At 35.7% G+C, this 12,073-nt stretch overlaps 1 protein-coding gene across 1 annotated transcript; it reads right to left on the minus strand.

Moving 5' to 3' along the window:
* Nucleotides 1–4,179: 4,179 nt before the first annotated feature.
* Nucleotides 4,180–11,303, minus strand: LOC116167576. Its single transcript, XM_031482969.1, has 6 exons — nucleotides 10,925–11,303; nucleotides 10,053–10,873; nucleotides 9,654–10,007; nucleotides 4,756–5,336; nucleotides 4,559–4,701; nucleotides 4,180–4,494 (listed from the first exon to the last, which is right to left on the minus strand). Exons 1-6 carry the CDS (start codon nucleotides 11,095–11,097, stop codon nucleotides 4,428–4,430), a joined length of 2,139 nt encoding a protein of 712 aa, XP_031338829.1. The 5' UTR covers nucleotides 11,098–11,303; the 3' UTR covers nucleotides 4,180–4,427.
* Between the last annotated feature and the right edge of the window lie 770 nt (nucleotides 11,304–12,073).

The following is a 12,073-nucleotide window of genomic DNA, read 5'->3' on the forward strand; positions in this document are numbered from 1 at the left end:
GATTTCATTAGCGTTACGGGAATGGAACTTGGCGATATACAGGTCCGGATTCTGGATTTCGAGTGGTGTGTGACCTTACGTCCTTACACGCGCATATGGGCCCACCTTTTGGGCCCTTGTGCTGTCTCCATGATTAGAGTCATCCGCCCCCAGTGTCACTCAAGTCACCGCACGCTTGAGGCAAACTTGAAGACACAATGCTAATCTCTTCGCAAAAATTCTCGATAGATTTTTCCTTGATAACCCTGTACAAAATCGTACCAAACGACGAGATGGTCCTCTGACGGCCTCTCGCTCGCTTGGCGGCAGTCTAAAATCAAGTCCAATTTAGTCTTGTGTTTTGCATTGGTATCTGGGTTATTATTGTAGATCATTTAACATCAGTAGATGGATTCTGCAAGTGTCGAGAGAGCCCACAAAACGGTTGTTTTCAGGCCATTTATCCTGGCTAGTTTGTGGTTTTTTCATTGCCTTTCGGTCCAGCGTGCCCTCACGCACAGACGGACAGGCCTTTGAAATCGATATACGTTTACTATAGCCGAGCGTGCATTAAATCATCTTTTAGTTAAAAAGTTATTGATCAGAAAAAATAATCATATAAATCACTTCTTTTGGGGCGGGTCGAGTCATTAGCGTATCCAGAATGTCGTCGAGGGGGGAGATATTCGCGCCGAGCAGGTTATTTGAATCATTCTTGAAAATTAAATTTTAGTGCTTCTGGGAATTTGCTTGATTTGTAAGTATACTCACTAATCTGGAAGGAGGAATATGCATAGGAACTTAGTTTAGAACGAAAGGATATCTCCAGTTTGTGAAGATTATTTTAGTATTGTCAAAGAATTTATTTTGAATAGAATATATAAATATAATATCAAACTCAAACAAAACATATTTTCGTATCATATTAGATATGAAGTAATATAATAAAGTACTTAATAAATATATAAAGAAGTAAATATGAAGTTAGACAGACAGAGTGGAAGTTTCCTTTTTTTGAGAGCAAGTTCATCCAACTCTTTCTCAATAATTACAGCAATATGCCTGTGAATATTCAACAAAGCTAGATCATTGAGGCGATTTTCGCTGATGGTATTTCTCAAATAAGTTTTGAGCCGTCTCAGGGTAGAAAATTATCTCTCACTGGTGGCAGTTGTCACAGGTAAGGTAACTAATATTCTTAGTAAGATATTCACTGTTGGGAATATTTCTGGATTGCAAATTTTCATTGCGTCCAGAGAATTTTTTGGAGAACTGTGCGAGGAAGAAATATATTACCCCCGCAAAGTTTCATTTCACAAACTGCTGCTTCCCCATCGATATCCAAGATATCCCCGACTTGTCGCGTAGCATCATTGCTGTTTTTGTGGGTGCCCCGCAATATGCAAGTGCCGAGACGAGAGCGCATCACCCAAAGGGGGGGGGGGGGGTTTGAACCACCAAACATAAATATAGCTATTTTGACATTTTTTGAGTAAAGATATTTTGCCACCAAGAATACGCATGTAGGTATTGGTCAACGAGCAATTAAGTTTGATTTTTTTCCCAAGAAAAATGATGCATAAATTTCGATTTTGACATCTTTTCACTAATTAATATTCTATATGTCTGATGTGAATGCTCCCATACGGGCCACACTGTTTCCAGTCCATTACATCTCTCAATTTTAGACGTCAGGAGCTAATCCGGCTCAATCAAGGAACCTGGCCTCGGAATGCAGTGTCGTTGAAAAATATGAAAGCACAATAATTGAAAATAAACAGTTTGGCTTTCCTACTGCCTTTTGCAGTGGAGACATTCGGACCATGTTGTGGGGAAAAGTGTTGAGCAGTTTTGACTTGAAAAGTTAAACTATTTATTTTATTTTTCTGTAAAAGCATTGACTGACTAATACCCCCCCATATTAGTCAATGCTAAAAGTAAGCATCAGAGTGAAAATGTTAATTACAAAAAAGACGTGTCTTGGTGCGAGATCTACAAAAAAGGCTTCTACACTTTTTACGCCCGGTTAAAAATAAAGACGCTAGAGCGCATTTTCTAAATGTTATACTATATCAATAGTTCCTCTATCCTATGACCAAAGATAATTGCAATGACTATTAAAAGTAGTCGGAAAGTCAAGTCAGGAGTTTACCTGACAACTAGTTCCAATACATCACCTAACATTTGTCATTTTTAGCGCATTCCCGCAAAAACAAAATAAAATGCGCTATTTGACCACTTTGTATCCGTTTTAAGAGCTATTGGCTATATTGCTGTTTGTCTTTATTAGAAGCATCTTTGGTTAAAAATTAAAAAAAAGAATAAGAAATTTCACATTGCGCAGGTGCAAATTATTAGTCAAGATTTTTGCACTAAAAAAATTCTATATACGGTAAGGTTCTTTATCTGCAAAAAGGCAATTAAGAATAAGAAAATGTAAATGGCTCTACGCGAAAAAAATCCACAATCATGCTCAGAAAACTGCTGCTGCACAAGAAATTGCAGAAAGCACAAAGCGTTCACTACCCATAATCAATGAAGGCGGTTTTAAGAACACCGAAACATCGACCTTACAGTCCCTGTTTATATAGCTATTATCTCTTTCCAACTCAAAAAAAATTTAAGTGAGTGTGTCGATTTTTATATCAAATGATTTGATGAATTTTGCAGAATTTCCACAAAATGGTTATTTGTAGTGTAAGTGTGCAGATCGGGACGAAGGTGCACTTTTATGAGTGCATCTTGCATCTTAATACTTTATATCGACACTATGACCGAAACAGAACGAAGGGGGTGACACCTGGAATTCTTTTTGCCGCCAAGAATCGCACAGCGTAGCGCAAAAAATTAGGGTCTTAAAAGTGGCGCAGGTTATTATTAAGTAGGTAGGTACTGTAGAGCTTCAATGCCAGAAGCGAACGGTCACCTCTAATAGTCAAATGAGGCAAAGTATGAAGAAAGGCCTCAATCACATAACCTCTGAGAGTCATTCACACGTTACTGTGGTCCTTTAGATAGAGTCAGAACTTTTTATACCACCAAGACACAGACCCACAAGCTAAACAAAGTAGGTTTAAGATGAGAAGGAAATAAAACCTTATTGAACACTTTTAGCTTTTTAATTTACCGATTATGAAAAAACAAAAATAATGCAGAGAAGGGGGGGGGGCGATGTGTTTAGGCTTGGGGCGGACCACGTACTAGGTACATTTTTAAGCATGCAAATAGTACAACTCATACGTCCTACTCGCTACTCCAAAATAGCCTATTATAAAATAGAGTTGGTAAGACCCTAATAAATAAGGGGGCTCAAGCAAATTTTATTATCTAATCAATGTCGCATTGCACACATTGTATAAATATTTGTATTATTTAGCACTTTGGAATGCTCATTCCGAAGGGTTTTACCGTTTGTATTTTTCGGAGTAACATCTAAAAATGAATCGCTTAGTTAAACGTTACGATGGCGTAGTCGCATTTACCAAATTATTTCGACTAATTTCCATATCTTTCTTTTTGCGGTTTAACGCAGAACTCGATAACTTTTTATAAACAGGGTTAGGTCCGTATCGACTTTCTCTCTTGCTATGCGCTAAAATTTTCTTCATTAAAATGTCATTTCGACGTTCGATTTCGCGCGTTTGTTCCATCGAAAAGGTTTTGTTTTGAATCTTCGGTCCGCATGATTTTTTTAATGCGTCTGTGTGTTGTAGATCAGAATTGATCGACAATGAATGAGTGGAACTTGAGTTTTCAAAGTCATTACTGTTTTGCTCATCATCTAAAATTACATTTTCGACTGCCGTGTCATTATTAGTCTCTGACATTTTTCTTCTTAAAAAACTTGTAAAAGAAGAATAGAAAAATTTGTTGTGTGAACCTTAAAATACTTTATTTATTTACATCACTATGGGAACGCTATACATTTTTTTGTATTGTGTCATCCTTTAGATATATTGATCTTGCTCAAAATTCTTACAATGGCAAGCACGAGCATACATCAGACATTTACTTACTCCCCCATTTTAAGCCATTAGATTCAATTTAATAAATACACTACACTATTCCATCATTTCTCCCCGGATAAATTGTGTACAAAGTAATCATTCGTCTTTTTAAAATAATCCTTACATTTCACTTTTAGCGGTGACCTTGAAAAGTAGAGGCGCGCAGTAACCATATCAAATCAAAGCAATATACTTGGGTTTACTAGCAATATATTAAATATTTCAATAAGCATCTGGTTTTTCTTTTCTCTAAAAAACATTTCCAAATTTCTCACACAGTATCATATAAAATACAGACTTTACACGTGTAATACACAAGAATGTAAATATGGTACAAAAATTACAATGATATGTTAAAAATATATATACGATAGGATAGTACAGATTATGCGAAATACTATAGGATAAGGCACTTGATAATTCAATAAATGTTAAAGCTGGTCAGAAATCGTAGTCTAAATTATTTCTGCTTATCGGACGACTAAGCGGACGAGAAGTAAGTGGTCGACTGAAAACAAAATGAAATCAAGAACTCTTCACAATTATATACAAAGGGAGAGACAGGTACTTACCTCTTAGGTCCGGGAATTTTAGAAACTGAAGGGCGAGGAATACTGGATATTGGTCTGGGTAAGCCACTAGCTTTTATCTGTGGTTTAGCGTTACTACTACTAAAGGCGGCCGGTTTTACCTGATCACGCAATGTGGGCGCCACCTACAATGTAAAGACATTGAAAGTAAAACTGAACACCTCAAGATTTCTACATACCTCGGCAGTTTTTGTATTAACGTCCAAATTATTAGGAATATTTGGCCTTTTCATTCCTCGTGAATCCGATTGATACATGTTGTTTGCATCTGTACATGGAAGATTTAGTAACACGGGCTTAAGTTGCGTGTATGAACCTTTAAGGTTAGCACTCATGGTCTTAAGATTCGTTGTTGATCCTTTATTGCTAGCGTACGAAGCACCTTTAGCAGATACTCCCAAAGGTTTGAGGTTTCCACAGGAACCCTTCAACGTTGTGCCTACAGTCTTGAGGTTTGAATAAGAACCTTTAGTGTCGGGAATTTTGTTCATGGATTTCAATCCATTTAAACTTTTTGGTTCGATTTTTAGAGGTTCAGTTTTAAGTTCAAATCTTCGATGTGGAGCGTCTACGCTTGAACTGGAGTCTGATGCAGAAATGTTTGATTTGACTGTTTTGTACTCATCATTGGATGATGAATGTTCGGAATCGGACGTGTTGAGTCTGTCCCTAGGAACGGGCGACATCATACTGTGCTCATGCTCCCAGAGCTTACTGATTATTTTGCTTGTGGGTTTTGGTGTTGACATTGCATGCAAACCTAAAACATTTGATTTGATTTGATCATGCGATAGATAATTTGTATTTTCGAAATAGAGAAAATTTTTTTTGAGTTTTGGCATTATATGTTACAAACCAGATAACCCATCATATAGCAAAAAATTTGCTGTGACTAGCATAGATACCATCCGCATACCTGCGCATGCGCGATTCTGCCTTTTTATGTCTAAGAATATGTGTACCAAATTTGGTTCCATTCGGGTTCAGCCATTTAGCTGGAAATGAGAGTACAAATGGACCAACATCATAGGGATGTGGAGTCTAACCCAGGTGGAGGTCTCTTTATTATAAGAGGGACCACTAACTGAACCCTAGAACTTGCATTGATGTCAAAAGACGAATCAAGTCTTATTTAATGGCTGATTTCTGTTTCACGGATCTTGTGGCTCCAAAACTTCAGCTGAAAGCTGGTACGGAGACTTGGTGGTCTGCTTGGTCTATCTGCCGTACAACTCCACCTACGAGGCAGTTGACCGAGTTGATAGAATACTGTTGAAATGATGGGCTCCCTCTTGTGGCTGTGATGCTACCGCACACCATGCTGCGTGGGGCGGCATGAACTTGAGAGACGCCCCCCTTTTTGAAGGACCTGATTTGAATGTTTTAAATCAGGAAGTGTGATAATTCATTGTTTGTATATGTCGTACATCGTTGTATTTCTAATAAAAAATGATCCTCAATACAGTGTGTACTTTTTTACGGAATATAGAAAAAAGTAAAGTCGATGATGATTCCTACGAAACGAAACGGTGTACCTATTGAAATCACAAAATGGTGTCTTGTAGAGTTCAAAAAGGGACAATGAGGAAATGATTTTATTATTTTGTATCGGTTCAAATAACATCAGAAAAAATAAAAACGAAAATAGCAAATTTTGGTTTTTCTGGCAAATCTTCGGAAGTAGTCACAATTTTCTTGTTTTCTATAAAGTATGTAACAGACATGTATATTATATAATTTATTGTTATATTGCTTCTTTTGTAATTTGTATGTATATGTGTTCCACATCAATTATTCACGTGATCATTTCTATGTCAATTACTTTGATCACATGCAATACATTATTATTATTATTATTAGGTCCATTTTTTTCTATATATTAAAGTAAAGGGCGTTTCCATAAGAATGTGTCCAATTTGGACCTTCAGAAATTAATCTTAATGATCAAGAATTATTATTACTTCACAATTTTAAACAATTAAATTAATAAAGACCAAATGCTAAGTGTGTATGAAGTGCATTTATCATTTTATTTTTTAAATGTTTATTAAATATTAGCAATAAAAACAATATTGTTGCAAGTTTATTGCAGAGCGTACCACAAACATTTAAAAGTTTATTGTAAAATTAAAATTGTAGAAAGAGTACACAAAAAATAAAAATGATTAAAAAATTGTGACAATTAAAGGTGAAAAAAATAAATAAACTGAAACACTAATATTTTTTTAATTTCTAGTAATCTGCGCCTAGTGCTTTCTTTTGTGTTTGTTATTTAATACCTTGCATAAATTTTAAGAAATTTTGTTTTCAATCTCTTCTTTCCTAAATCTAATACTCTTAGGTACTAATTTTTTTTGTGAAATTCGTGGTACAGACTGGTTTCGACAATCCGAGGGAATTGGGGATTTTTGTATAGTCAGATTAAATGGAAACCTTGAAGCGCGATCCATGCCCTGTAGCAAGACAATAAGGCACTGACTATTTTTAGAACTAGGCCTATAATCAGAGCCTAACTGTCATTGACCGTCAACACGTCACCTGCTGGCTGGAGGGAGTACCACAGGATATTGTAGACGCAAGGCGATTACATTAAAATAAAATAAGGTTTTAAGTTGCGTATTAGAAGGTCGCGCACGTACGAATGTTTGATTATTAATTAGTAACCAGGTGTCAAATTCTTGACAGAATAGCTTTCTAGCTGAAACCAAAAATTGCCAACATGTTTTTTTACGCATGCATTTTGTTTGCTTTTATTAGAGGGACCTACCATCCAAATTTCGTTAAAATTGCTCCATAAATAAGAAAGTTGGATGTTGCACATGCGCAACTCGATTTTTTGCGCATGAATTTTGTTTGCTTTTATTAAAGGGACTTACCATAGAAATTTCGTTTAAATTGCTTCAGAAACAAGATCGTTGCGTTTTGCACATATGCAACACAATTTTTTGACTTTGACAATTTTTTTCTCCGTTTTTTGATAATATAACCCGGCCCAATTTTTTGTAGGTTGTACACAGGAAAATAAGGTCTTCCAAATAATAGAATAAAAATTTTAGGTTGCTATTTGAAAAAAAAAGTTCGATGCCGTTACGGCGCTCCAAAATTTCTTTTCAAAAATCCGGCCCGTTATTTTTCTGTTCGGTATGCCTAAAACATATGTATGTATATACAAAATTTCAACAAAATCCGTCGAGCCGTTTTCTCAGAAAATTGCCAACAAACGTACGTACGTACGTACATACAGACGGGAAAAAATTTTATTCTTTAAAAGTTGCTTAAAATGGTCTAAAACGTCGACATTTGATGAAATTTTGAAATGTTCAAAAAACGGCTATCGCAATAGCTACCTAGCACATGCTAGGAAGCTAAAAATTCTGGATTTAACGCGAAAAAGGTTTAGCAATAATGACCTACCTGTAGGAGTGTAGAAACATCATTACGAATTAATTTTTTAAATTAGAGAAATTGGAGACATTCAAAATCCAACATTTATCTTGCAGATAACCAAAAAATTTAAATCAAGTGTGATATTTTATTATTGCAAATGGTAGACAACAGTTTAACGACCATCTAGGGCTTATGGCCGTTTGCACCAACAAATTTAAGTGGAGCTTAGCTTAAGTGTAGCTTAAAATCCATGGCAACAATTATTGAGACAATGGTTGCCATGGATTTTAAGCTACGCTTAAGCTAAGCTCCACTTAAATTTGTCGGTGCAAACGGCCATTTAGACCACTGTTTAGCAGCAAACCGTTATATATTTTACTTTTTTTTGTAATTACCTTTTCTTTTTTTGTACGTAACGTCATTTGTGGAAATGAATTAAATTTCATTTTTGTATCTACTTTTCTTGTTCGTAAAAGGACCACTTTCTAGTTTTCCAATTTTTTAAGTTTCAGAATTCTGAAAATGGAAATCAATGGTATAGACCTTAGAGATTTAGACTACGGAAGAGGGGACTGATACTATCCTATCAAAGGCAATGCTGCGTGTTGAAGCACATTTTCGTGTGGCGGCCATATTCTTGGAGGGAAAATAGTTTGTTTACAATTTTACATCATAGACAAGGAAAGAGAGGAGAATCTTTGATTATATACTACTGGATAGCGCATTCGTAATGATAGAAGAGTACAACCCGTGTTCCAATTTGTGCAATGCAGATAGCTATAATTTTTCAGTGAAAAGAAATGAGATAAGAGAAGTTTGGTACCAAATTGAATTGCGCATGTCATGCGTTAATAAACCAGAAACATACACCTTAAGTGAATGCGCTATCCAGCCGTATATAATCAAAGCTTTAGATCTTGTTTACTCAGCCAGCTGTTAACATTTTTCAGCAGTCATGTTATTGGTGGGCAATCAAATTATTGGTCCACTTTACGACCATCGTTTATCACTCCACCCTCTTTCCTTCTGTAAGGTATAAACAGATGCCAAATCATGTTCTCTACAAAAAAAACTAGATAACTAGGCTTTGTCTGGGAAGTGAATAATCGGACATTGAAAAATTAACATTGTACCATTAGTACGCAAAAAGTTAAAAAATTGGTGTTAGAAACAAGGGTTATATGTACTTCTTGTGTTTCTTTAGAACCAGTCGCCACTGAATATAACCTCGGCATTACTTAAGGTATGATATGTGTGTAGATATAATATCAATCACGTTTGGTATAATTACTCTCCATGACACCATACACTCTTAAATAGATTTTGTCTCCATATGAAATTTTTCTAGACAATATACAGGGTGGTGACTTGCGTAACGCATTATAGGGATTTCAATGTAAAATTCCTAACATGCGATTATTGGCTCCCTAAATTATTTTAGAGCAAAAATGTATTAAGGTTTTTTGTAGAAAAAATTTTTTTACGCCAATCAACCGTATTAGTTTTCAATTTTTTTGCATAATAAAGAGGGAAAATTGGAAAAATAAAACCCGCATCTTTTTCAATAATCTGTAAATCCCTTAGATGCGTTACGCAACTTGCGTAACGCAAGTCACCACCCTGTATACAAGTTATAATTTTCAGTTTTGGATCAGTGTGCCTTTAGGTAGGCTTACACTAAAATACTTACTCTGTTCTTGTTGAAGCACTATAGCATCCACCTCAGCCATGTTCAACATTTTATTTGAATCTCTACTACTACTCGATAAACTGCTTAAATAATCAAGACTGTCTGATGAACCAACTGAATGCCCAAAAGAATTCCGCTTCTTTTCAATTCCTTGGCTCGAGACAAGGTCACTATGCTTCTCAATGATGTAACTTCTTCGCCGAGGGCTCGTAAATCTGTTAGAATCATTTGTATACGTTACAGTGGAGTTTAGATTATCATTGCTTCGACATAGGGGTAACTTTTCGTACGTTTCGTTCGCCTTTGAATGGGGACTTTTTCGATATGTGCCATTTAAATTATGTATAACGCTAGCTATAAAGAGACCATTAAACACCGTTTAAATACAAGGCAGCTTACCATTATTACACACATCAATTGAGCTAATATCACTGGACGATTCCTTTACGTATGTATCACCTAGTGTAGAATTATCAGACTTATCGCCGGCAGCAAATGTTTCATTGAGCGAAAACTCTCTACTGCCCACAACACTCTTCTTGTAAATGCCGTTTAAAGTCCCTCCAGAATGTTGCTTTATAAAACTATCGGGATTATCTAAGTTAATACTACTACAGCTATCTGTAATCGATCTGAATACTGGAGGATCGTAATCTTGCAGCATCGCCTCCGTGTAATCCTCCACACTAATTTCTCTTAAAAGCGGATCGTTCTTTATCATGCTATTCTCCATGAGATTCGTAAACGTGGACGAGCACATCGAGTTTATCAAACTAGGAGGCGACATATTTTGGAAAGAATCAACATCGGACGATGTTAAAACTATTTTATCAAAAATATTCGTGTTTATAGGTTGAGATAAGTCGAATTTTAAAGGAGTTTGCTCTGACGAAACCTCGCCACAAACAGTAACATCTTGAGCATCGTCTAATTGCAAAGTTCTGTTCGATTCGCTTTTCTCAACGACACTGTCAGTCTCAAGTTTGGCCATTCCAAAGTAGCCATCGTTGTACGTCTCGATGCTAGGACGAACAAATCTTTTTTTAGGTCGGGTAAATGTGCGCGAGTCTATCATTTTCTTGGTGTCTAATTCTGCCAACTCACGGGTTAAATTCAGATGATTATTGTAGAAATTGTAGTCTTTTAAATGCGTCGTATCTTGATACAACCATGTTTTTAAGTCTTTTACATTGGAATCTCTTACAGGTGATGCATATAACCTAGAAATTCGCTCATTTAGAAAAAAGAAATAGATCTATTAGATCGTATACCAAGTTTCGTCATCTTCAAAATTGATATTGCTAACGTCTATTAATTCTGCGGCCATGCTACTGTTCAATTTATCTAGTGGAAGACGAGGTGACCTATTGCTGCATGCATCTAAATTTTCTTTAATAACTCTCATACTGTTTAAGATATCTTGGGCATCTTGTGACAGATTCATGATTAACAATAAACACTCTTGGACTAATAAACAGCTGATAATAAACGGCACAATTATTTGAATATTTTTGAACAAAACAAATTAAACAATTAATTTATAGTAGTCGCGTACTTTTAATAAATAATAAGAAAATGTAAAATAATATACAAAAAAATCTGTGACACCATCCCTAATACTTTGTAAATAAATGCCAATCTGGCCAATCATAATCCCAAAATGTCAAAAAGTATTATCTCTCTCGGTTACACGAATTTGAGTATTGACGTCTTTGTTGCTCGGCTTGTCCTTCACAAATTTACGTCTAGAAGTTTTTCAAATTCATTATTCCTTAAGCATGTTGTAAATAAAGGCTATAGTCGCATAACTTTTAACGGATTTGAGCGATTTGCTATGATTACTCATATTTATAAATTGACAGGACCGTAGCTAGCTTTTGGTGATCGGAAATAAAAACCGGAAGGTATCAGACGCAAACGGCAGACCCGTAGCCGTAGCCGAGGGTGTCCTCAAACAGTGACGATGCATGTTACCATTGAATTTTATTATTCAATGATGTTACTATTACTAGTACTTTTCCGCACCCATGTATGGGTAGGTATAAAGTTGGTAAAGTTTTGCATCGTAACTATACAGGGTGTAGCACCTAAGATCCCTCGGATCATAACTTATTTACCATAAAAAATACCGAAAAAAGTTAAGAGTAAAATTGTACACAATTATTTCCGGCATGTTTGTAAAATATTTTTTATCACCAGGAGCGCGCTGTATTCCGTATCAAACTTGCATTTTTTAAATTAGAACAACCCATATTTTATTACTGATTTGGAGAGTACCTGAAAAGTACTAATTTTTTTATGTAACATGTTATACCCCTAACTTTAACGGTTTCGCTGTCCTTTTTTCGTCAACATTTGACAGTTTTTCGGAATTTTTATTAAAAGATACTAAATTGCGCAGGCGGCTAATCTTTGGATTG

The sequence above is a fragment of the Photinus pyralis genome, unplaced genomic scaffold (assembly GCF_008802855.1).
Source record: "Photinus pyralis isolate 1611_PpyrPB1 unplaced genomic scaffold, Ppyr1.3 Ppyr1.4_LG4, whole genome shotgun sequence".
Classification (NCBI taxonomy): Eukaryota; Metazoa; Arthropoda; class Insecta; order Coleoptera; family Lampyridae; genus Photinus; species Photinus pyralis.